At 38.5% G+C, this 26921-nt stretch overlaps 1 protein-coding gene across 2 annotated transcripts in view; it reads right to left on the reverse strand.

The window, feature by feature from the left end:
• The window catches only part of LOC144014516 (muscarinic acetylcholine receptor M4-like), a 46038-nt gene that overhangs the window by 13674 nt on the left and 5443 nt on the right, over positions 1 to 26921 (reverse strand). For both annotated transcript variants that reach the window (XM_077514478.1, XM_077514477.1), the window contains exons 2-5: positions 5920 to 6518; positions 2803 to 2957; positions 2522 to 2726; positions 915 to 998 (exon numbers count right to left, since the gene is read on the reverse strand). In XM_077514478.1, the coding sequence (XP_077370604.1) occupies positions 915 to 998; positions 2522 to 2726; positions 2803 to 2957; positions 5920 to 6518 (1043 nt within the window). The remainder of the gene's footprint in view (positions 1 to 914; positions 999 to 2521; positions 2727 to 2802; positions 2958 to 5919; positions 6519 to 26921) is intronic.

Here is a 26921-nt window from a genome sequence, read left to right on the forward strand (position 1 = left end):
ACAAACCTCAGCCCAAATGAACATATATATATTTTTTTGCTTTTTTCTTTTCAGGCATGTTGCTATTACAACAGTCTCCAAAATAATATTTACTACACTGCAACATCTGAAAAGAAAAAGGGCTGACAGGCTGAAGCCATGGTTTGTTCACTGTGCTTAAAAGCTGGGCTCATAATACAAAACCCGCAAATTTTTTATCAACATTACCAAAAGAACAGTGGTCTAAATCCTATTGAAGAGGATTTGACTCGAGGCTCGAGCTAACATTGGAATTGTGACCTTATTAAGTGAGAGGCAGACGTGTACCCCATTTTGCTGCCACCATGGCAACCATTACAATCCAATTTAGTGTTAAGATCAATATTTTGTGTTAAAATGTAAAATCATTACCATCATTACTCATACACTACAAGCAGAGGTGTCAGTTGTTTTTGTTGCGAGCCACATCATAAATATATTTTCTCTCAGAGGGCCATTATAATTGAACACATAAACTGTAAATGTATGATTGCTGGTAACAAAAAAAAAATGCTAACAATATCTTAGTGTTACTAAGAAAGAAGATCATTTGTAACTGTAGTATTTTAGCAATAAACATGAACTCGAGGCACATTATTTGCCTTCGCAGGCCACATGAAATGATATGGTGGCCAAATTTAGCCCCCTGGCCTTGGGTTTGACACCTGAGCACTACAGTGAGTGTATTATGTATAGTACATCCCGTAAATGGCATGATAAGCATAACAGATTGCAATTGCCAGATTCAGAATTTTCTGGATTAGTTGTATAGCACAATTTCTTTATTTTGCCTAGCTTTTGGGCACAGAAAAACAGTAAGAATTTGATTTGATTTTATTTTTTATTTTATTTTTTAAAAAGGAGAAAAAAGCAAAAAGAAAAATGTAAACGCTTACCTCGGGTATTACATCATTGCTGGCCTTTGGTTCTGTTGGGGGAATAAAAGCTGTGGACGAATCATTGGAGCTCTCCTTTTCCTCCTAGATGAGATCGAAAGACAGATAGCTAGTCAGCCAGACAGATTTCCACTGCACAAGCCGAGTAATACGTGCGTGACGGAAAGTCGACGCTAACAATTGAAGCACTTTGCTGACCGACCGAGAGACATGACTTGACCACTCACACACTAAGCTGTTCTAAGTAACAGCTTGTAGGTGTTAAACACATTCAATAAAAGCAAGAGGAGCAAGAAGTAGAGGAAGTTTTTGGACCAAAAATGCTACTGTGGGGGAGTATTGTCACAGAAAACATTTTGACTTGACCTGATACAGGGCGGCAACACGTGATCTCTGCCCTGACAGGGACAGGACAACTCAACCCATTACTAGTTTTCACCAAACAAAATGACAAGAAACAGCCAACAGAAAAGAAAATCGTGGTCTTAAAGGGCTCCCCTGATCAACAGTCAAAACACGTTTATGTGTAAGCATCAAATAATGACAGCATAAAAATAGATTGTCTGTCCACTAGTACACAAAGTGCCTGGCCCATGTGAATATTTGCATCCAGTTTGTTGCTGGGTGTTTTTATCTTCTGTACACATTCGCGCAACAGTCAGAGAAAATACCGGAATTCAACAATGAAAGCTTGTCCACAAGCACAGCCAGCCAGCACTCAACTCAAAAACATTGTGGACCTTTTTACACAATCATGTGCCACAAGAACAGATAACATGCACACAATATGGCTTTTCGGGGGGGTGATTGTTTTTTAGGGAGGGATTGATCATAACTTTTGAAATATTGAAGAGTTGATTGATGTGAGCAGTCAACAACAATGGGCAAATTATGTGACTCGCTGTATTTATGTGAATTAGCCTGCAAACCTAATGAATGGAATAAAGTGTACCGAAGTGTATTATTCTGTTACAAAATCTAGCGACATTCATTTAAAAACAATTTACAGCTAAAGTCAGATTGAAAGTTCTATTTGTAACGCCTGATGAATACGGAAATTCGATTATTAGCAAATAGCGTGAATTGCGCTCAACTTTCTGCTCCTTGACAGGATCTCATTTATGAAAACAAATGAGTTCAATAATCTTCAAGTAAGCATTCTTTTAAAATATATTTTCCTCTTCTTTTGCTTCTCACTGTGGCTTGCTGCTGTTACATATTGCAGGGGTGAATATATTCCAGTGACATGCAAGGGCAATGCCCCACCCCCAAATCCTGAAGATTTGAAATAGCTTTGTCAGCTACAGAAAAATGTTGTGGCAAGCTACATGTTTTACCCTGAAGCAACTTGAGTTTGTGGTATCCGTTAAATTCCGTAAAGTTAATTTTACAAAAGACTACATTTAGTCCCAGACAGTCTGAACAGAATAAACTTTACACTTAGATGAGAGTAAAATATTAAAAATAAATAAATGAATACAACTGCCGACAGCAGGATGGAGTCAGAATCCAATCTGTCACTTCTTCAGTGTTGTCCAATGAAAAGATATAAGATGATATTTACAAAAATTCAAGTGGCGTACTCACTTCTGGACAAATGGACAAACCTGTGTTGTGAGCGCGGGACTGGGTTGGGCCGGTGGCTGTGGTCCATCTGCTTTGGCTGCAGCCACCCTGCCGTTCTTCACAGCCTCATCAACAGTGGTTGTCGAGTCCACACTGAGCTTGGGGCTCATGCGGGGACTGTTCTTTGGACTGGTTTCATTGTTGTTGTTCTGCTTCAGCATGTGGCTCTTCGTCATGCTGGGTGCTCTGGAAAATATGCAGTATGATGAATAAATACAGACAAATATTCCTAGCTATATTTTTCATTAAATTTGAATTTTACTTTGAGCCTTTCTTCTCCTTCTTGTCGGGTTTATGTTTGGAAACCCTGCTCCTGGATGCCAGTGAGATGTGAATGTACAGCACGGTCATAATGATGACTGGGAGATAGAATGCTGCTATCGCTGTGCCAAACGTCACCGCAGGGTTCGACAGGAACTGTACAAAAAGACAAGACATTTTTTTTTTATCTTGTGGAGATGCAATAAACTTTTTCCCCCTCGAAAAGGGTTATAGTCAAGAGCCATCACAGCTCAATGGACTGATCCAGAACAGACATTTATTACTAAATACAGCATACGAGACATCTAAAGAGAACATCCTCTCTTTGCTTTGGAGGAATAATAATACAGGCACATTACTAAGAAAAAAAAGGTTACATTTCTGTCAGCACAGTCGCCGTGTCACAAATCCACAATTAAAGCTACATTTTTTGTTATTTAATGTCAAAATTGTTACCTGGCTGAAATCAACAGTCTGAAGCCACTTTCCTTGCCTCGCTGGTAAATTGGCACATTGGAGGCGTAACAGCACCTGGATGTATTTGATTGTCTTTCAGGCAGAACTTGAAGCGAGACACTTATGTTCCTGAAGTGCTCGTTCTGATTCGGGTTGCTCAATTATAGTGATGATTTCAGTTTGACGGCAACGACTGCTTTTAATACATGCATGGACAGTGAGTCTCGGTGTTACACTTCACACTTTGTTTGTGGCTCGTAACGTTCCGCCTCTGGTCGGTCGGTAGATACTTTATTGATCTGATGAGGAATTCTGTCATGCCTCTGATACTTTTCCAGAGCCTGCACATTTTTAGGTCGACTTCAACACTCCTTATCTCATATTTGGTCACTTAAAGTCACATTGAACTGTTCACACTGTTGTTGTCAAAATATTTATTTTTACATAGTAGTGTGTATTAGGGATGTCACGATAAGGGCAATTTCGTGATATGATGATATTAAAACTGGCACAATATCGTGGTCGTCATGTTCACAATATGTAAAAGGAACACATTTGTTAAAAAAGTTGTTGATTTCCATTTGTGCAGTTCTAGTACCCTCTGGTGGCTAGTTTATTAGTGCAATTTAATTTTCATGAGGGATGTTTTGGCCTTCTATGTTTAAAATCTATGCTAATTGTCAGATGAAGGGGAACCTAATTTGCTTGTAAAGTGATCAATGTGTGCTTGCATTACCAAGTGCCTCAATATTGGACAACGACAATATAGAGATTGTAGGTGGTTTATATGCATTGCTGTTATGGCCAAAAGCACAATATTGTGCTTTTTTTTAGTATGAGCTCTCTTTTTTACAATATTGTGATCTTTCTTAAATATTGTCATGGCCCTCACAATATCGTGATAATTATGGTATTGTGACCTTCATATCATGATCATATCGTATCGTGAAGTTTTGATATCGTTACATCCCTAGTGTGTATTAGGCATGGGCCGGTTACTGTCATCTCCCCTTATTGAAAAAGTCGACTCTTGAATATTTTTTTTGCTACTGGTACAACACCATGGTTGAGGTAGGATATAAAAATCATGCTTAGAAAGTGTAGCTGACAGAAGAGTCACTACATCCAATACAATACCACATTTACACAAGTACAAGTACAAGAGCCACCACTCACTGACAAATTCAAGGTAACATCAATATTCCTTTTTGTATATCTGTATGTGGAGTGAAAAGGTTGAGTATTGATTTACAACAATGTCCAAATATTGATATTGACAAAAAAATATATATCTGTGTATTGTAAAAGTATGAGAATATATGTACGTTTTACTATTGAATGTGTTCATTATTAATAATTATAATAACCCTTGTTATTAATAATCAAGCTGTATATTAGCAGTTTTTTTTCTCATATATATATATATATATACATACTACTTATTGTGTAATGGACGTTAAAGGGGTAGGACTTGATAAGTTTATACTTCTTCCTACTCCTTTTCGAACATCTATAAATGTGTAGCTAATGACTGGGTAAATTATTGCAAAATTGTGATTTTTGTTGCTTTAATGTTGTATGTGTTGCTTTATCTGTCTTGTATTTTTCCTTTTTTCTATATGTACTCTTATAATTATTTTGTTTTTATACATGTTTGAAATAAAAAAATAAAATAAAAAGAAATATTACAATGATGACTCGAAGTGATAACTAGCAAAGTGGCATGGCTAACATCAAATTTATTTCCCCGTGATGTTACTTCGCAAAGCTGAGAAAAGCAAAGTAGATACTTACAAGTACTTCTACAATTCTACCAGAAGTACATTTGGATCATCCATCCATCCATCCATCCATCCATCCATCCATCCATCCATCCATCCATCCATCCATCCATCCATCCATCCATCCATCCATTTTCTGAACCGCCTACTCCTCACAAGGTTGCGGGGGTTTGGATTATTTAAATTCAGTTATTCGCTTTCCTTCTACATTTATTTACATACCTTACACAGATTTTCAACACTTGCTATTAAAGCAACTATTTCAAAATAATACATTTTAGAACTGTGATTGCAATACATTGATATCTTAAACACACAATATTTTTGCTTCCAGTTCTCATACTATTAATTCTGATTCCAGCTCAGATCTAATGTGTATACTTACACAGTACTGGAAACAAGAGCCTCAACAGTCGATATCTTAGCTGCTTGACTCGTTATGTACACTATCTGTATATTATCTGAATATTATGACTTCATTCTCTAAAAGTTAGACATATTTTCTTGTAATAGGCTAATGCATTCCTGATATTTTCCTGTCATTTATTCTCATGAAAACCAATTCCTAATACCATTATATTCTCAAATATGTATGACCTTTTCTTGTATAATTGTAATTTATTCAAAGAAAATCTTTTCATAATCTTTTTGTAATAATTAGATGTTTTCTAGGACAATTTAGGACTCTGACCTTGATTTGTGCAGGTGTGCGGATTGGATCTGTGTGTGCAAAATATTTTGCCAGGAAGCCCTCCCAAAAATATCGTTTACAGCCTCCCGGGGACTTTGCCATCTGCAATTTGCATTCACGCTTGTTTGGAGTTGTGATGTACAGATTCAATTAGAGGAGATTTCATGTCCTCCAAACTTCTTTAGCGTACCTGAATGTAACACTCTCCAGGTGGTACTGTCCTCTGCCCAACGATGAATTGCCAGAACAAGATGGCAGGGGCCCAAAGGATGAAGGATAAGATCCAGGCAGCCGCAATCATCAAGCCCGCCATCTTAGTCGTCCTTCTCGCGGGGTATGTGAGGGGCTTGGTCACGCAAAAGTAGCGATCAAAGCTGATAATCAACAGGTTCATCACCGATGCGTTGGACACTACGTAATCTAAAGCAAGCCACAGGTCACAGACCACGGGCCCGAGGGGCCAGTATCCAACGATGATGTAAACGGTGTATAAATTCATGCTGAACACACCAATGATCAAGTCAGCACATGCCAGCGAGAACAAGAAATAGTTGTTGACAGTTTGCAAGTGGCGGTTGACTTTGATGGACAGCATGACTAAAATGTTCCCCGTGACGGTCACGAGGCTCAGCGAGCCAGTGACCAGGGCGATGAAAAACATCTCGACCGCCTTGTATGGACTTGCCGCTCCAGCGTCGTCGTCCTCTGGCGAGCACAACGTCGAATCATTTGTGGACACGTTGCACGTTGCGTTGGCGAAAGGGTCGCTGGACTTGTTGAATGAGGATCCTGTAGGACAGCAGCAAGAGAGAACGAAATGTCATCAGTACTAAGTATTTTTTTTTAAGAAAAAAATATAAATCAGTAGACAGTGGCTGTGATTGTTGTCATTGATGAAAACTTGAAGAATCTCACAATAACAGTCAAGCCCAGCCTATTCACCAATGCACCTTTTTTTGTGGAATATACACTCAGTTATTACTTGAAAAACTCTTTGTGCTCTTTTGTAACACTCTAAGATGCCAGAAAATGGCACCAAATCCCTAACGAATTGGAAAGTAGTAATCGGTGTCACTGTTTTTTTGTTGTTGTTTTTTTTATTTCTAGAGACTTTCCTCTTTTAGTTAGATGGGTCACTCCTAACCAACCTTTAAGAAAATGAAATGATATATTCCTTAACCGTAATCCTTATGGAAAGCAATACTGAAAGAACAGGCCATCATTGTTGATGATTGAAGCAATATTTAAAAATCGAAAGTTACGTGTTTTTCCCCAAAATGTATTATTTTTTTGTTTCTTTTTGTTTTCTTTGGGGAAACAACTCCCCCTTTCCATTGGAAATTATTTTTGAAGATTAAGATTTATTTATTTATTTGTTTATTTATTTATTTTAATTTTTAGTTACACATTTTCCTCCCCCATGCATTTCCAATTATACACATTTTTTCGTTATTCATTGGTTGGCCAGTCCCTTACTGCCAAGATTAGTAGAGTTCCACTGTAGAGTTGGAAGTTGTAATTTCACCATTCACCACTAGATGGCAGACTTGGCTTTGTTGTGCTTGCAAAGGGCCTTATACTGCCTTTTCTACAGCGAGACAGCCATATTAATTCTGTTGTTGATTTGGAATGTTATGCAGATTTGTATTAATATTACCTCAATAATATTAATATTCTGAGCGATCTGATTTTTGTGGAAAGAAATGTACAAAAAAATCGGGTAATGGGGTTATTTTTAGATTATTCAAACCCTTTGTTGGGCTGGATTTTACACATGCACTGAGAAATGTATTATGAAAAATGACATACATTTGGAGCACGTATTTTGAAGGCAGGCTTTCCATTTTTAAAATGGCATTTTTTTTCCCATACATCTGGTTAGGAAGTGCATGGTCCTATGTGCCCCACCAGTACACCAGCACTGATGAACAATTAAAGAAAAGCTGCTAATATGTGCAGTGGGTCACCAGAAGTTTAAAGCTTTACAAGCTCAACTGGCTCAAATGGTTTTGCAGCATCCCTTTATTTGCGACGGCTAATGTTATTGTTTATACAACTAAGAACAATAATTACAAGGAAAGCTTAAATAAACTAGTGCACGGCTGAGATTAAAACCACTCTGAACAATAAATGTATTCACTTGGCGCTTTGAAGTACAGCAAGCAGCGATACACAGCGTACCCTTTTCCCTTTTTTTTTTTTTTTTTTTGTGGAACATGCTGAGTCAAGTTATTCCAAGCAATTTAACAATGAGACTGGTTTCCCGTGATAACATTCAGTGAATGCTTTAAAAGTGCCATACAAAGTCAGCAGGAGATGGCGAGCAGAGCGTAATGCGCGTGCGGGGAAGGGGATTTTATAAACATCGACTCATCTTTTTTTCATTATATTTGTTAATATTCTAGAGAATTATTCAGTCGCACACACAGACATCATGTACTGATTTTCAGTTGTTGTTGCTAATGTTTGTCCAACATTCGCTTGCGGAAATAATTGCTGTAATTATATCTGTTATTTTTTTCCTGAGATGTGCATTTCACGCATTTAACAAATGTGTCGACACCTCACAATAGATGAGGTGCAAAAGAGTTTCAGAAACAAATAAAATTTAAACACAATAGCATTAGTGTGAATGCTTTTCTCAGCAATTCCTCCAGTATGCACAAGAAGAAAGAAACCCATGCATGCATTATCTTTACTGTGCAAAGTCAATGAGAACAAAAAAAAAATGTCTGCACTCTGTGGAAGTCAAACTGACAAGTTCTGTATGCAAATGATGCAGTCAGCAAATTACCGAATGCGACAATTACGGCTCAGCAAAGTTCAACACTGTACTGCAGCACAAGTCGCTCTGAAGTGTTTCCCCCCCATTTGTTTGTTCTTTGCCTAACGAAAAGAAGAACAGACTGTGTACTCGTTTGGGACAGTTGTTTGTTTTTTTTCCTCCTGAGTGCTATTGTTGTCAATCACCTCCTTTCATTAGTATTACCAATGCGTCAACAGCATCTCTAAGCATTCACAACCAATTTCGGAGCGAATTTAAATACAATAGAACTTGTAGTTGGATTTAATTCTGCTAGAAATGAGTGAAGCAACTGAGCAGTTTCTTGAGAATCAGTCCATAAATATATGGGCAAGCATTCTCCTGTCAGGTATACCGGTAGGTTTTAAAATAACACTTTCTGCTCTGGTTCTGTGTGTATGGTTACAAATGAGAGGGGTTGGAGAAAGAAGTATGTTGAAATGCCATCAGAGCTTTTTTCCTCTCCTTTATTTCTGTCATGACATTCGCATGATCACGCCTGACAATGAGGCACGCTTTGCACAGCAGTGCAAAGCTGTCAAATCAAACTTTCTCCCAATTCCCCTCCTGATGCTTTTGCCTTTCTCACAGTGTTGTGCTCGCACATAGCTGACAATATGAGGCACTCAAAAGTGGCCGCACGCTTATATGCATAACGGTAGGAATGGTTAGATAGCTTGGTGCAGATCATACTTCAGCGCTGCTGATGTCAATGTGGTCAAGTGGGGTGGGGGTGACTAATGCTTGCACCCAAGTGAGTCACAGGGATGTCATTTAGCCACGCCCCAAAAAAAAGAACAAAAAATCCAGAAAACTAAAATGATCCATCCATCCATCCATTTTCTTGACCGCTTATTCCTCACAAGGTAGGTGCTGGAGCCTATCTCAGCTGGCTTTGGGTAGTAGGTCTGCACGTCAGTGTTACATTATCTGTCGTTGTCCAGCAATTATCGACACATATGGTTGATATATTTTGAGACAAATGTCTGAATTTGCTTTGAAAATGTGTTTTTGCATGTAAACAGCATTTGTGTGACAGCTGTCAGCAAATAAAAATTGTCAGTCCAAGACTGAATCTTTAATGTTGGTTTCAAACAAGCTCAGCAAAGGAAGTCATACATCAGAATGATGAATTATTTTCATACTAAAATATGGTTGTTAAATATGTGCAGTATATGCATGCAGCACACATGTAACACACATCGATATGAGGCTGTGATCAAACATGTATGTCAGAGACTGGATCTGTAGTGCTTGAATCATAGATGTGGAAGTTTTATAACAACCTTCAGAGACTTTCCCTTGGGTGTTATTTTTTGATTTCAGTGCACAGCTATGCAACCTCGTGTGGATACACTGACAAACATGACAACATAATTGCCATTCGCCATAAACATTCTATTGTTGCATTGCATAATAGTCTCAAGAATTAGAGATGATGCGTTCCCTGAAAAAATAGGAATTAAGATCTTTAGGCTAACAGAAGTGAAGTCAGCCCTGAGTGTAAATGCTTTTAAATCCAGGTTGAAAACTTTGCTTTTTTTCTCATACCTTTGACTAACTACTTTTAAACAGTTTTAATTAATCATGTTTTTCCCTTTTATTATTATTATTATTATTATTATTATTATTATTATTATTATTATTATTTTATTATTATTATTATTATTATTATTATTATTATTATTAATTATTATTATTATTATTATTATTATTATTATTATTATTATTATTATTATTATTATTATTATTATTATTATTTTAAACTTCCTTACGCTAAAAGTTTTTAAAGTTTGCTGTATGTTTTAACATTATCAGTGTATGTTCTTTTCTAAGCTACTTTTGTTTTCTCTTCTTTGCTCTGAATGTTGTTAACTACTGTGTTTGTTGATGCTTATTGTTCTTTGCATTGAGTTGTCTTGTGTATGAAATGTGCTATGCAAATAAACTTGCCTTGCCGTGTCTTGCCTTCATCATGTCCAATGAGTCTTTTTTTTTTTTTTTTTTTTTTTTTCAGTTTTGTGATTGAGTTCTAATTATTGAGAAATGGTCAGTGGTGAGATGTTCAAACCTTGGTGTTGCCACAGAATGATAATCTCTGCATTGACTCAATTTTTGTAACAGTTTAACTCTTCTAGTTCAGTAAATGGATGAGATGGTTCAGTTCAGTTTATTCAATAAGGAGGCAGCAAAACCTAAAGCAGCTGTCCAAAGTGAAGCACATTTTTACTTTGTCAAATACCTCCTGAAATTCACATTTTTGGACACAGGCCACTTTTCCCCAAAATTACCAGGAACTTTTAGTTGGGTACAGTCGTTCCTGGAGCAAAATGTTCCTGTGGCCTTTTGTTATTGTGTGTTTGCATAACAGCCAAGGTTTATGTAAATGAGATGATGTCGCAATATATGTAACCACACTACACGCGCAATGTAGGTGGCAGAATTTTTTTTTAAAAAGAGCAAAATTATCCAATAACAATGACGTCATAAAGGCAACAAGTGGTATTAACCGTGCTGCCAATTGGTTAAACAAGTGAAAAATGTTTTTTAGATTATTGTTTACTTGCCTTCTGTAAATTACTACAACCACAGCAACATTTTAATTTAACATCCCAAAAGAGCGAGTGTTTCTTCAATGTTTATACAGTTTATTTACCCTCCATCCAGCACCCTCAGAGAAAGATTATGTCCTGCTTGTCACTCTGCAATGCATCATTGGACCAGTGAAAAGAGCTGCCTGCTGCAGCTGGAGATTAGCTTGACTGAACAACTGAGACGGGGACATACAGTCAATGAGAAGCCCAAGCATTGAGCAAAGAATTATTTGTCAGTTGGCTTGCGATAAAGGAAAGGAAATCTCTGTATCTGTTGTTGCCATGTTGTGGGATTCATTTCTATGAAAATCACAATATGTGCAATTCATAAGTAAATCTCAAGTGTGAACCTTTACAATTTCCCAATGTCCAAAGTTACTGTGGCAAAAAGGCTACCAAGTTAATGCCAGTCTGCAAACTGTCAGGATGGGGGGTGCATAGACGTGGTGGGTGGACCCAGAGACCAGACCGTGGGCGCCACTTGCCAGAACGTGAGGGAAGACTTTTTGGACATGGGGAGACTTGGCTGGAACGTGGAGCGAGACACACTTGGCTTGTGTCATGCTTTGCCGGGGTGAGTGGATGAGGGTGTACCCAAGGGCAAGTGGACACAGACAGAAAACAGGATTTAAGAACCAAAGGGGAAACTTTATTGAAACGAGTAAGGATAGGTGAGGGGACGAGGACATAATCTGGCGTGACTGGACTGGACAAGACGACGAAGAAAGAGATGGCCTGACTGGACAAGGTGAGAGGACAAAGAGAAGACACACTTGGCTTGACGTGGACAGACTTGGCAGGACGTGGACAAATTTGGCAGGACGAGAGAGACACTTGGCTTGGAGGTGAGAGAGAGACACTTTGGCTTGGACAAGAGACACATTTGGCTAGACGAGAGACACACTTGGCTTGGACGTGGAGCGCGATACACTTGGATTGGATGTGAAAACTATGACTATGACGACATGGGAAAACCAGACTTTGACGAAAAGAACAGTAACAACGACATGACAGGACAATACAGAACTTAACGGGGCAAAACAGACCGGACCAAGAAGCAACCTATAACTGGGACAATGCTCCCACACGGAGGGATCACACAACACAGACTAAATACACCACACTAACAAGACACGAACAAGACACACCTGGAGAACACAATAGGTAGAGGCCACTAATGGGTAACACATACAGTGGAACCTCTACTTACGAACGTCTCTTCATACGAAATTTTCGAGTTACGAAACGCCTTAACGGGAAAATATTGCCTCTTGTTACGAAAGAAATTTCTAGATACGAAGGTAAAAATGCATTACCGAACGCAAAATACTTTCGGCTATGGCTATTTCCTACCATAGGTACCTACGAGCGTAAATACTAGATCGGTGTTTGTGCATCGTTCTGGCATCCCATTGGCTAAGAGGAACCTTCTACCATAGGTATGAGCGTATACTAGATCGGTGTCTATACAGCGTCCTCATCATTCATCCCGCGGCCCATGAAGTGTTTCCGATAGTTTTTCGTAAATGTATGAACTAACGGCCAACGAATTTGTGCAAAAATTCAAACAATTGGTGATTGATGAAGGCACAGTAAGTTTTTAATTACGACGAGACGGGCCTTTTTTTTTTTTTTTTTTTTTGAAAAAAGATGCCTCGCCTTCCCGGAAGTTTCCATGACGTTTCAGAATTCACCAGTCGGGTGTTTGCTCACTAAGATGATGTTTGCATTGGACATTAACGAAGCATTGTTTAAAAAAAAAAAAAAAAAAAAAAAAAAAACATCCTTGGATCAGTTCTTTGCAAAACACCAGGCAGAAAAAAACACTTCTGAGAGAGAACATGAACCAAAGAGGGCAAAAAACGATGAGGACAGCAGTTAAAAAGGTAAATGACCATCATTTTTATTCTTTACTCTATTCTTTGTTTTTTACATTACGCAGAACTCTCATTTATTGTGCAATAATCTAATTATAACATGTATTTGTTACATGTTTTGATGCATTTTTATGCTTTATAAAACATTTATTATTATTAAAACATTATGTCTGCGATTGGCTGGCAACCAGTCCAGGGTGTCCCCCGCCTACTGCCCAGAGCCAGCTGAGATAGGCGCCAGCACCCCCCGCGACCCTTGTGAGGAATAAGCGGTCAAGAAAATGGATGGATGGATGGAAAACATTTATGTCTGAATTTTGGGAGGCTCGGAACGGATTAGGGCATTTACATGGAAAATGCGTCTCTACTTACAAAATTTTCTACTTAAGAACTTTCTTCCGGAACCAATTAATTTCGTAAGTAGAGGTACCACTGTACTGGGAGGGAAGACACACACAGGTGGACAAGGTTAACGATAACGAGACTAGGGGAGACAAACCAGACAAAAGATGACATGAACACCCCAAAACTAAACAAAACCCCAACACCACCGAACCAAAACATGACACAAATGGCCTTATTTGCGTTACGCAGCTGTCCTAACATTCCCAATCACATTTTTTAATGGCCTCATCCCAGTTTACGTATTGTCTCTTACATTCACCTCCTCTCAATTAACGCATAACCAACATGAAGATGTTCATTTCTTCAAGTTGTGATCATTGCATGTAGCCATGCACTTTCCTGATTTTGTCAAAAACATAATCCTGAGAAATACTGATTTATTCAACTGAATTAAATCATCTTTGGATCTTCACTTATTATATTTATAGCACTGATGGTTATCAGGTTTGCTCGCACGACAAGAAACAATAAAACTCTGCTTTCAAAAAGTAATCAAATGGTAGACTGTCTTGAAGACAGAATCAAATTGTAAACAGTCAAAACTTATCAAGTCATGTAGCTCAAGTCAAAGTCAAGCCAATTCTGAAGTAGGTTTAGCCCAGCAAGTCTCATCAAGTTGGAACATTGGCAGCTTCAGCCCAACTCAAGTCAAATTATATGACTCGAGCCCCCAATCTCTGGTAATGAGAACAAAAATGTATTTGGAATAACTATTTTTTTGTATGTTTTATTTTTATTTGTTTATTTTTCCTTTCACACAACTATGATGTACGTAGATAGCGCAGATGCGAATGAGCGTAAAAACTGACATAACCTGAATTTCACAACAAAACCTATGTGCCTTTTCGGGCATCCCATCAAGATCATTTCCCTTGACATGCACCGGAGTAACCGACTCTTTGGTTACACAAAGTCATCTAAACTTTACGCCTGCTTGAACAACATTTAACTTTCTTCCCAGCAGACCTTGACAAAATGTTTGGGGTCTTCCAGGTTGAGCCGACTTGCTCCCCCGCAATCGAAGCCATCACACAAGCAAATTGTGATGTATTGACAGCACCATGGCGACATGGCGCTGCAAGTCTCATGACACATCCAGAAAGTCGATCGTCAGACTGCAGCCTAGGGTGTCCTATTTCCCAGGTCACATATTGACGTCTTTATGCTGAAAATGTTTGGGTATGTGACTAGCAGAGAAACTTTCCATTTTATAGTGGCCTCACACATTTGTGCAATAATCCTGCTGTCAAATCAGCATCTTGACAATGTCCCACCTGTGAAGTGGATGGATTATCCTGGCAAAGGAGAAGTGCTCACTAACACAGATTTAGACATATTGGTGGTGCTCATTTGAGAGAAACAGACTGTCTGTGCTCATAGACAAAGTCTTAGATCTTCGAGTTCAGCTCAGGAAAAATTGGAGCAAAGCCAAAAGTGGTGCGTTTATATTTCTGTTCAGTATATTACGAGAAAAAAGTTCCCAACCGTTTGCTCTACACTTGAACAAGTGCAGTCTTAGACTCTCTATGAATTATACAAAAGCAGACATAAGGTTTCTTACTGCTGATTTCATCACTAAAGCCTCTCATGTCTCGAATGTAAGAGAGCAGCACAGCGGAAGGAACACTAACGCGTGTTTGCGGTAAACAAACAACTGAATGTCGGAAGATATTTTACAAAATGGAAAATGGGCCACAAAGTCAGTTTATTGTCAAAGATGCTCCTTGGGCGAAAGGGGATTCACTGGTACCAATAGCTTCATTACAATGGGCCTACAATGGATGACGACACCAGAAAGCTGCAATGACAGGATTGAGTTTTACCACTGTACATACATAATTGAGCTCGTTTACGGCAAGGTTTCCTTATCTTTGATTTCTCTCCGCATTGCAGTTGCGCTCATTCTTTCAGTGGCCTCTGTTGAGGGGAACTTTTGAAAGACAAAGCTGATTAAGAAATACCTCCTCTCATCAATGGCACAAGAGCGTTCAAGTGGCTTGACGATCATAAGCATTAATTATGACATTGAACAGCATTTGTCATACAATCACCTAATTGATGACTGCATCGAAAAAATGCTCCTCTGGAAAAGGCACACTTCAATTCAGACGTATTTATTTTTTCAGTTTTGCACTTATCTTTATTTAATATTTATTTAAATCAGGTTGAGTTTTTTTTTTTTTTTAATGATCATTATTGCGTTACATTAAGTGTTTCATGTTGTCAAATGTCATGTTGTCGTATGGTCTTTTTGCATCTATTTGGGATGGGAGAGGGGGTGAGGCAAAAAAAAAAAAAAGAATTTCTTATAAGTGGGCAGTAAGATTACAGTATATTGTATTTAGGTGTACACTATACATGGTATGTTCAATTGGCTCAATTGGTTTTATTGGATTGTGACTGTAAGGGGGTCCATGGTAAAAATATCTCCCTTGTAAGGGTTCCCTGCACCCAAAAAGTTAAAACAACCAAGCGTTTTCTTTTTATAATCAGAATTTCAATTGAATTTGGAGGCTAAATATAGTTGTGATGACGATTCCGCTCAACAGAGGATGGTGGCGGAAGAAGTTTCTGGAGCGACATTAGAGCTGAAGGCCACAAGGGAGCACTTGCAATCCTCTGCATTGGCTGCAGTGACGCAAACAAGACAAAAGACAAAACTGGAAGAATTATACAGCAAACAGCTCTCAGTTTGCACTCTTTTTGTTTTGCTCATAGGCTGAAGAACCAGAGAGGACAGATTTAAAGCCTCACATGGAATGTGTTTGGTTTAGTAGTTGGGCTTACAGAAAGAACAAAACGTGTCAAAGAACAGAAAAACATGTACTTTAAACATATCGAAAGCGGCCACAAAGATGGGAGCAATGCTCTTTTTAAGATTAGCATGTTATTTATTTATTTATTTATGTCTTTATTTATTTATTTATTTTAACCTGTACTCAAGCAAGATTTATTTATTTATTTATTTATTTATTTATTTATTTATTTATTCATTTATTTATTTATTCATTATTATTATTATTATTTTTAAACCTAAAGGGATGGAGCGCAGTTGAAAAGTGAAAAAGGAAGATTAAAGAGTTTGGTTTGGATATCTGTAAATATTAATAGTTAGTTCTTTCTTCAACAGACAAATATTCTGTTTGTTGATATAAAGCAGTGGTTGTTAAACTTTTTATACAAAGCAGTATAACATTTTTGAACGTACAGTGTGTGATGTGCAGCCACACGGCGCAATCAACACATCACACATGAATCGAAATTATTCATGAAAATTTTCAGGTTTGACGATAAATCTTGCAAAATGTCTCAAGATTAAACGTAACTTTAAACAAACATGGCAGACTAGTGATGTTAGGTTGTGCTTGTTTTTAGCAGGACAAAAAAATGACATAAAAAGGTGTTGGTCAAAGGAGTGGAGACAGCACATACACGGACTTTCTGTTGCGCCATGAATGTTTTGATTTTGGATTTTCCACCATCCTTTCTCGTTGCGTCGCTTTCTGATTGGCTGAACACACCAAACACGGCAGGAGTATCTGCTTAGATTATCGTTTAGATATTGGAGGATTGGATACCCTTACGATTCCTGGGAGGGGGAATTTGGGGCTGAAATCGGGCTAATTATACTGCCGTGTTAAGTGGGCTTTGGGCAGTAACTATTTCACGTACCACTAGAGGGAGCCTGCATACTTAAAGTTTGACTTTGAGAACCACTGAGTTTGTGCCATAACATTTTCATGTGAATGCCGAAAGAAGCTAGCGCATCATAAATTGCATTCACATTAATAATAGAGTGCATCATGAATCGTATTATTATAATCAGAAACTATAATAGCGTCACCATTCTGCAATGGAATGAACTCAGAAAAACAATATGCGGCTTAATATGCGGAAGGCTTTATTTTTCTCAGCCCAAAAACACTGATCAGTTCTGAACTAGGGGATTTTTTTCTGCAAGAAGATCACAGATGAGATAATGAAAAGAAAAAATGTGGGGGATGGAAATGCCACGCTGTTATATATATGAATCATTATAATCCTCAATTCATTTATCTTTTGGCATCTCGCTTTCATATTTCACACTTTTCTTTTCTTTTTTTTTTAGAAACTGCAATTGATACTTTGAAGACCAAATCAAAACGTGCACCATATGGACTTTTCATCAACATTGTAGTCATCAAGGAGGGTCCGATTTGAGCCTGAGGCCTATCTCTGTCGAAGACACAAGTGCTGCGTGTCCCCCCAGCCTCTCTGCTCCACTCCAGCAGAGCACATCATAGCATTGCCAATCCATATTTCACAGTGGGACGCCAGCGCTGCCCTGTGTGGATAGCGTGTGCATGCTTTAATATTAGATGTTCTCTTTGATATGGAGCTTTCTCTCCCATACTATCATCAACTGCATAAATCTTACTTGATATACTGGTAGTTCCTCTTCAGCCACAGAATTAAAAGGGTCATTATACCCCACACCAAAGACAAAAAAAAAAAAAAAAAAAAAAGTATTTTTTTTCTTTTTTCTTTTTTTTTAAAGTATAAACTGCAGTGGATTCAATTATGATTATTTCCTGGATGCTGGCCTGCCTCCAATTAATTCAAATTTAGAACAAATCTTCCCATAGAAGATAATGGAAATCAAATTAATCCACTCCAGGGTGAAACGGTCACCACCACCAATTTTCCATAATATGCCCCCTGAAAATCACATTCAATATTTCGCTGCACATGGAGTCACAAGTCTTGTGACACTAACTAAACTAATTGATGGAAAATTGTCTTTTGCAGCGCTTGTATACAAATAGTTGCTTCCCCGAGTGCCTGCCCACCAGTATCATTCTGAGTAAAATGACTACAAAGGGAATACTTTTGGTCATTTGTGATTTTTGGGCACCATATTTATATGTGCAAGATCCTCACGAGCTGGAATGAACTGGTGAAAGGCAGGGCGCACCCAGGACCACTCACATTCATATTCATACCAAATGGACAAATTTAGAGCAGAGGTCACCAACCTTAATAGAAAGTGAGAGCTACTTCTTTGCTTACTGATCAATTTTCAAATCTACTGGTTTCATACACATTTCTGAAATAACACATTTGCTCCAGTTACCTTTAGTTATGTTGTTTTTAATAAGACACTAATCATATTATTGGTTTCTCACAATAATTGAACTTAACCCCTTCCGACCCATAGATCAGTGGTGTCAAAGTTCGGTCCTTGAGGGCCTGAGTCCTGCATGTTTTCGAGGTTTCCCACATTCAACACAGGTGATTCATTTTTAAGGTCATCAGCAAGCTCTGCAGGATAAGGATCCTGATCACTGAATCAGGTGTGTTGGAGTAGAGAAACCTCAAAAACATGCTGGATTCAGGCCCTCAAGGACCGGATCTTGACACATGTGCCATAGATAATTGCAGTGGATGTGACATATTTGCGTATCTAAACCAATTAAAAAAAAAAACGCAAAAAAACGCAAAAAAACGAGGAAGCTGGATTGCCAGAGAAAACATACAGCATGTCAACTCCGCCTGAGATGGGATTTGAACCCGGGACCGCTCGATTATGAAGAAGTCACACTAACCACAATTACACCATGTTGCTGGAAAACTTTATTTTAAAGTCATGTCAAAAATGTTCGAAAATATGTTTTATGTGCCCTGACTAGTCTAAACAGCATCCTGATTAATATTAAATTTGTGGAATACGAATTAAGCAGCAAAATCTGGGGGCAGCCATTTTGTCACTTGCTGTCAACTGAAAATGACATCACAGTTGTTCAATGCTCAGGTAACAACCAATCACAGCTTTCGGGAGAAATAGAAAGAAGTAAAAAAATATCTCGAGAGTCAAATGTGGATGAACTCCTCCTGGGTGCCTTTCCTCACAGGGTTCTTCTGTGCCCCGCCATGTTGTGGTTTGCGTGTGTGTCTGTGGGTATGATCATGGGGATATGGGGGCGAGGGGTGGCTTTTCCTTTTTATTTTATTATGGATATTTTAATTGTTCATCACTTTGAGTTGCATTTGAATGTATGGAAGGTGCTATATAAATAAAGTTTGATTTGATTTGAAATAAAATATGGAAACTATATTAATTTCAGGTATTGCCCATTTTTACTTTGACTTGCGCACATAAGTTGAATCATTACTTCGACTTTCACCAGGGTCTTTGTTTTATACTTCTTACTTCTACTTAAGTACAGAGTGTGAGTACTTTGGCCACCTAGACGTCAGACATCACCAACAAATATTGTGCAGTGCAGTTGCAATTAAAGCTTACAGCCGATGACCATTTTCTGCATGCGGCAAGACGAGTCTGTAGTTTTTAATTAAATTAATGATGGGTATGGCAATGAATAAAATATCAGCAGTGTAAGCATAATTTCTCCCTCCAACTTAACATTCTAGTGCAGCCATCTCGTTCTTCATTCGACAACATTTACAACATCTGCAGCTAACGCATTCCCACACAGGGACATCAGCGATGATTACCAAACGACATGTGACATGGGAGCAGTGGTATCCTGAGAAAGTGGGTCATTACAGCATGTCGCAGGGTGGAAGATCACATCATAACTATAGGTGGCGAGAGCCCCTGGTGACGCTGTTGCTTTCACGTAATCCACATGTGTTAGTATCCTCACTTTCGATGGTGGTCGTTTCAAAGCTTTTTGACTGGAGCAGAACAACGAAGCCTCTGGCGCTATTTTTATCTTGGTCATCATTACTGGGGAAACGTACTTTTACATTTTTACATGCATGATGACGTTCCAGTGGATGGAACGCAATTCACATTTTTGCATTATCAGTATGATTTGTGATTTGAATGGAAATACATAAAGAGAAAACAACCATCCACACTGCAATGGCCGTTATTTGCCACCAGGTTGTATCGGTGCTATGCTACGGTTTCTGAGGTCCTCAGCAACCGGGCAGCGGGTTTCTACTGGGCCATACAAAAAGATTAAACAAATTACCAGGTGATGGGGTATCCTTTATTTGAAAGGCGATTGGCAAACCAGTGTCCAGGGGTGTCACCACTTATAAGAAGATAAGCTCAAACTAAGTCCCAAGAAGTTTCTCAATACTCCCTTCAGACCTGCATTTGTTCTGCTAGGCATTTTTTATTTTTTTATTTTTTAGAAACTGATTTAGACTCTTTTCCCACATAAGAACAACATGGATTTATTTTATTTTTATTTATTTAATAATTTAATTTTATTTGAGAGGGTCGGGGGTTATCTTGTTTTTGTATTTGTTTTAGTAGACACCTGAAGGGTTTAAAATCACGTAAAATTTCTCTACGAACTGATGTCAGTTGTGCAGATTAAACAATGAAAAAAAATGATTGCTATAGTGGTGCCTCGAGATATGAGTGACAGGTTTTAGTGATACAAGGCATCATTACGCTCATATTTATTTATTTATTTATTTGCAAAAAATTGAGGTATGCGCATTGTCTGGTGGCAGTGAATGTAACTCACTTGAATCTTTCACTTGGCAACTTACTCAATATATTACAGTAACTAAAACTAATGCTAAAACTAATAAACACTATATTCAGACGAAGCACTTTGGAAAAAACAAAAACAAACAAATAAACCCTAAAAACTAATTAAAACAAACTGAATAAAAAAAAAAAAAAAGTTACAATGTCATAAAAACTAATTATGATGACAATTCCAAAACTATTCCAACCCTGGACATCACAAGTTTAAGCATTGGACATTTGGACACGCACCATGCAGGAATGCATAGTTAATGCTATGTTCTGAGGTTGAATCCTAAAACGCAGACACAAGTAAGATTTTAACTATTTATTCACATAACAACGAGAGGCGTAGAACAAACTTGACTAGACAAGAAAAAATGAGAATGCATCGAGAATCACAAGACGCCAAGCCCCTTGGGCTGAGATGCACAGAGGAACAGAGGTAATAATCCGACAAACACACACTTCTTGGTTCGTCTTAAATAGACAGTGAATTGATCGGATTGGCTGTGGCTAGCTAGACATGTGGGTAACAGGACTGACCTGGAATTATCTGATCGGCTGTTGACCAGAAAAAGAGATTAAAGATTCTTGACATCACATAGCGCATGACATCACGTAGCTTAAAACGAGTTGAAACTATATGCCAATTACATCAGTTCAAAACGTCAGTTCAAAACAGACACTTGACCTTATGGTCATGACCCAAACTAAACCCTGGCGTGACCCAGTCATGACAATTAAGACTTACAGGCCTATACGTTATTCTTTATCCTATACAAAAAAAACAAAACAAAAACCTACTAATTACCTAATTAATTACTGCAGTTACTAAGTCATTTACAGTAGTTGTGAAAGTCTTGTTCGTATGTGTCTGCATGGATGTTATACTGTCCCCGGTGGCCAAGCCATGCACACCAGAAGAAACCGCAATGAATTAATCATGCTGCACAAACTGTTTAATTCTTTGCATGCTATTCAACTACTGATACGTTATTAGTACATTTTTTGATCATGTACAATTTTATATAATCCTGTTTTCATGATTAAAAAGAACCAAAAAAAAAACTTTATAAACATATTTTTGGAGAGGCTGACGGGATAGATGAATGATATTCCCATTCATTTCAATGTGGAAAGATGATTTGAGATACAAGTGTATTGAGTTGTGACCACGGTCACAGAAGAAATTAAATTAGTAGCCTATCTCAAGGCACCACTCTATTTACAGTACCCGTACATACAGATTTAAAAGTATTCTCTCTCGACTGTTATCTTAATTTTTCCGATTTCCTGTTTGTGCTGAACAATTTATTAGCCTCTACTATAAACCAAATAAACTGATTTTGAATAATTCATTATTAATTTGCAGCATCCAGCCACATGCCTTGTTATAATGTATGTTTGTTATTTATTTACTCGGTTTTCCCATTTACTTTCTTGACGGCTTAAGCGAATATTACACCCTCTTACATTTTAATCCGCTGCAGTGCCTCGGCTTTCTTGGCCTCACAACTCCAGGAAGCAGGGCGACAGTATGTTTCCCCTCCAGTTGAGCTCCTTTTGCCATCTTCATGTAGCCCAGCACATCTCCCACATCTTTGCTGGCCTCTGCAAACAGCCGCCATGCCCGTCCTTCTGACATTTAGAGCATTAACTGTAGGGGTTTAAGGTCTAACTCCATAGCATATATATGCTATAAATAGTCCAGTCCTCATCAAACTTGATCATATATGGCAAGCTATTTATTTACTTTCCATTCCTTGTGAGTGTTAAGTGTCAAACTTCAGTCACCCGTGCTTCCTTCACATTCACTTTTACTGCATCGGCTGCTGTCAGATGCGTGTGCATTTTTCTGAGATGACGACGCCAACTGTCCATTGGTGTCAATGGCTGCTCCTCGCATACGTTTGCCATCTTTTCTGGTCTGGCTTGCAATTTGTTTCTCTTTGTGTTCTTCCCTTGCAGCGAATCAATAATCCTCCAATCCGTAACGCTTGAATGCTTTCCACCTTGCCTATCACCCTTTGTGTAGCTTTCAGTGGCAAAAATGCAAAAGACATTTTCAACTTCTTAATTCTGATTTCCAATATTTGGGAAATGATTGAACATATGTGCAATATTCCATATTTTAATCATTAAAAAAAAAAAAAAAAACTGAGGCGTGTACTCAATGAAAATCACAGATGCAACCCCGTTTTGTGACAATGAGTGAACGTACACAACATTTACTTATATCAGTCTTGCAAAGCACATCAACCTCAGCATCACAATTATCTGAAAAAATATTTAAGATATCATTTGCTCATGAAATGCACTTCAAAGTTTCATGGCACGTGGCCAGACTTTAGGGACACTTGTGGCAGTGGTGACTTGAGATACAAGTTGAAGTTCCGTGAGCATCCTTGGCAGTAAAAAAAAAACTCGTACGACAAAACAACTTTCCACGTTAAAAATGAATGGACATGCCATTTATTTTAAACTGTTCTGTCCCCACCAAAAAGTGGTTCAGGTACAGATTTTTTAACAGAGTAATTATATTTATTAACATTTCAATTCATTTCAATGGGGGAAGTTAACTGTCCATCCATCCATTTTCTTGACCGCTTATTCCTCACAAGGGTTGTGGGGGGTGCTGGAACCTATCTCAGCTGTCTTTGGGCAGTAGGCAGGGTACACCCTGACTGGTGGGAAATTAACTGTTTGAATTAAATTTGCAAGTTAAGGTACCACTGTATTTACCTTTATTGTTGTTATTTATTGTTGTTATATTAAGAAGATAATGTTTTGTCTATAATTAATGTGATAATGTCATTATTTTTCACAACCAATCACAGCTCAGTTTGCTGACCAAACCCAGAAAACCGGTGAACCGTGATTGGTCGTACCTATTTCCTCAGAACAGGTGATGTCATCTTCAGTTGACAGCAAGTGGGAAAATGTCTTTATAAATGTATTAATTGCACATGAAAAATAATGAAGTCATCATATTAATTCAGGACAAAATATTACTTTAATTTTTTTAATTTTACTTTAATTAACTTTTAACAGGCTGAAAATGGGTTGTTCGTCTCTGTGTGCCCTGCGATTGGCTGGCAACCAGTCCAGGGTGTCCCCCGCCCACTGCCCAGAGCCAGCTGAGATAGGCGCCAGCACCCCCCGCGACCCTTGTGAGGAATAAGCGGCCAAGAAAATGGATGGATGGATGGATGGCTGAAAATGGCTCAATGCATCAAGTATCCCTTTAAATTCTCTTCCAGCACCTGGATTAATTGCGCCCTCTTCAGGTTGCTACCAAGTATAAAATTCATTTTGCCACCAGAGGCCAAGTAAGCTGTAAGGGTTTTGAGTGTGTGTGTGTGTGTGTGTGTGTGTTTGGTTAGTTGGTGGTGGAGGGGGATGACTAAATGTGAATAACAGCAGGAAAAGTGTGGGTGTTGCAATGCTCACATCCCACCCCACAGTTGCTACAGCCCTGTTCACAACATAACCTTGGTGCAACAAATGTCAGACCAACTGAATTCAAATGACTTGCCAAATAACCGAGACAGAAATAAATGTGTATTCAGAAATATTACCATCCTTCCTTCCATTTTCAATACTGTTTATCCTCATAAGGTCGCAGGTGCATAGAAGCCTCTTCCAGCTGACTTTGGTCAAGAAGCGAGGTACACCCTGGACTGGTTGCCAACCATTCACACTCACATTCACGCCTTTGGGCAATTTTACAGTCTTCAAAGTATGCTTTTAGAATGTGGGTGGAGCTACCCAGAGAAAGATACATGCAAGCACAACACGAACATGCAAATGCCACATGGGAAGGCTTCTGCTATCCAACAATGAAAATGACACAGGACCAAAATATTTGGGGATCAACCAGAGCAGGCAAGCCCCGCATTTGAAGTCCCACTGGGATGTGTTCTTAGCAGGAACAAGGATGGAAATGGGGTAAAATTAGGAACAAGTGGCCGTAAAAGCTGACGTGGGGGGCATGGGGAGAGGAGGAGGAGGAGGGGAGCACATTAGTTATGTTGCGGGAGGAGAAGAAAGAACGTGTTCATCCAACCTTTCATGTGTTGTCTAGAGCAGTGTTTCCCAACCTTTATTATGAAGCCAAGGCATATGTTTGAAAGGAGAAAAATCTCTGTCACTTGCATCAAGAGATGATCAAATATTTTATATGTCACTGTTAGTAACAATAAGATTTTTGGACCAATTAATGGCACACAAATGTGCTGTGGTACATCGATTGAGAATCACTGGCTCGAGACTCAGGGCTCTATTTTTGTGTCTGCCCTGAGGTGTTGTATAAATATGCGCAGGGGCAGGCTGGACAAAGTTTTGGTATTTTTGCAGGTCTGTGTGGATCGGCATATATTTTAAAAGGGCCATGCGCAAGAGGTGCACTGACAGTCCATGACATGGTGGAAGAATGAACTAATTTGTTTGAGTGCTGTGGCAGGTCAAGGCACACAAAGTACATTTATAAGGAACTGCAAGCAGATCACGGGCGGATGATAAAAATGTGGCTTTCCATCCGGATTATATGTGTCCGTCGGTGACCAACTCAAAGGTAGAATGTCTGCCTGTGCTCCAATCAAATTCACCAAAATCTCCTTCGACTACCTGCGCCAATAGTTAGACGTGGTTCTAACAGGCGTAAAGTTTAGTCTACTTTTAGCCAACACATTGCCAGGTGAGGTAGGCGCATGTCAAAGGAAATACCCTCGGTATGGCCGAACGCCCAGCATGGCGCAGCGGGATGCACCAAATTCCCTCACAAGCGCATTTGGAGGCTGAGTCAGCACGGAAATCAGGATACAACAGTTTTCACACTCAAGTGCAGCTGCACTGTCAACAAATATACAGTAGCCCTCAGTTTTTCTAAAGGCACACATTTTATTTATTTATTTATTTATTTATTTATTTATTTATTTATTTATTTAAATCATGGCATATCACTAAGGGTGCCATATACACCAAAGCTAATATATAATTTGTATCTCAATTTGAGACAAATGTCGGACTTCCTTGTTCTTCATGGAAAAGGCATATTGAATGTTTATCAGCTGTTTTTTGAATATATATATATATTTTTTTTGGGGGGGGTTAAAAAAAAAAAAGCATTTCAATGACCATCATATATGTACATATATATATATATATATATATATATATATATATATATATATATATATATATATATATATATATATATATATATATATATATATATACATACATATGACTATTGTCATAATAGAAGTACACCGCTGAAAAGTCGACTTTGCATTGTCAAACCGGCCCCGCTAGTGGATAGTAGGACTATATTTTCCCATGATTGTTAGCTGCAAAAGTAGGAAGCAGCAGGCCTTGCTTCAGGACCACTTTTCACTGAAAAAATATGTTTAAAAAAAATAATAAAAAATTCAAATAACAGACGAGTTGTTATACATAATTGTGTGTTGATTGCACAGACAGAAAGCTTATAGCTTTAAGTACCTAGATCATTGTTTTATAACCTGCAGGGAGAGAATGACATTCATTCTTACTTTTGGTTTTGACATGGGTTATTGGTAAGCATAGTACAAGCAGTGGAACACGGTTAGGAAGAGGATTAGTTGCAGAATTACACAGACATTTGCATTTGACATGGTGAGATTCGCACCCTGGACTTCAGGGTTCGCAAACCTTATACACAACCGCTCGGCTAGCGATACGCTGAGGGTGACCGCCGCTCTGCGTCCATGTATGTGAAACAATCTGATTTTTCAGGCCAGGGGGCACTTCTGTTTGCAAACAAAAGACAAAAGTGCGCAGAGACCGCAAGCCACCGTTGCCACTCTGGTCCAGCAGTCTAGGTTTCCGCTTGCCCCGTCGCGGGTTCCCGGGTTCTAATCCCACCGCGGGTGCTTCGCTTGCCAACTTTCACTCTACAGATGTGTACAAACCAGGTACATTATTGTCACGGTCATATAACAGTAAACAATAATAAAAAAGACTAGAAAGGTAATGGGC

Source organism: Festucalex cinctus, chromosome 2 (genome assembly GCF_051991245.1).
Source record: "Festucalex cinctus isolate MCC-2025b chromosome 2, RoL_Fcin_1.0, whole genome shotgun sequence".
NCBI lineage: Eukaryota > Metazoa > Chordata > Actinopteri > Syngnathiformes > Syngnathidae > Festucalex > Festucalex cinctus.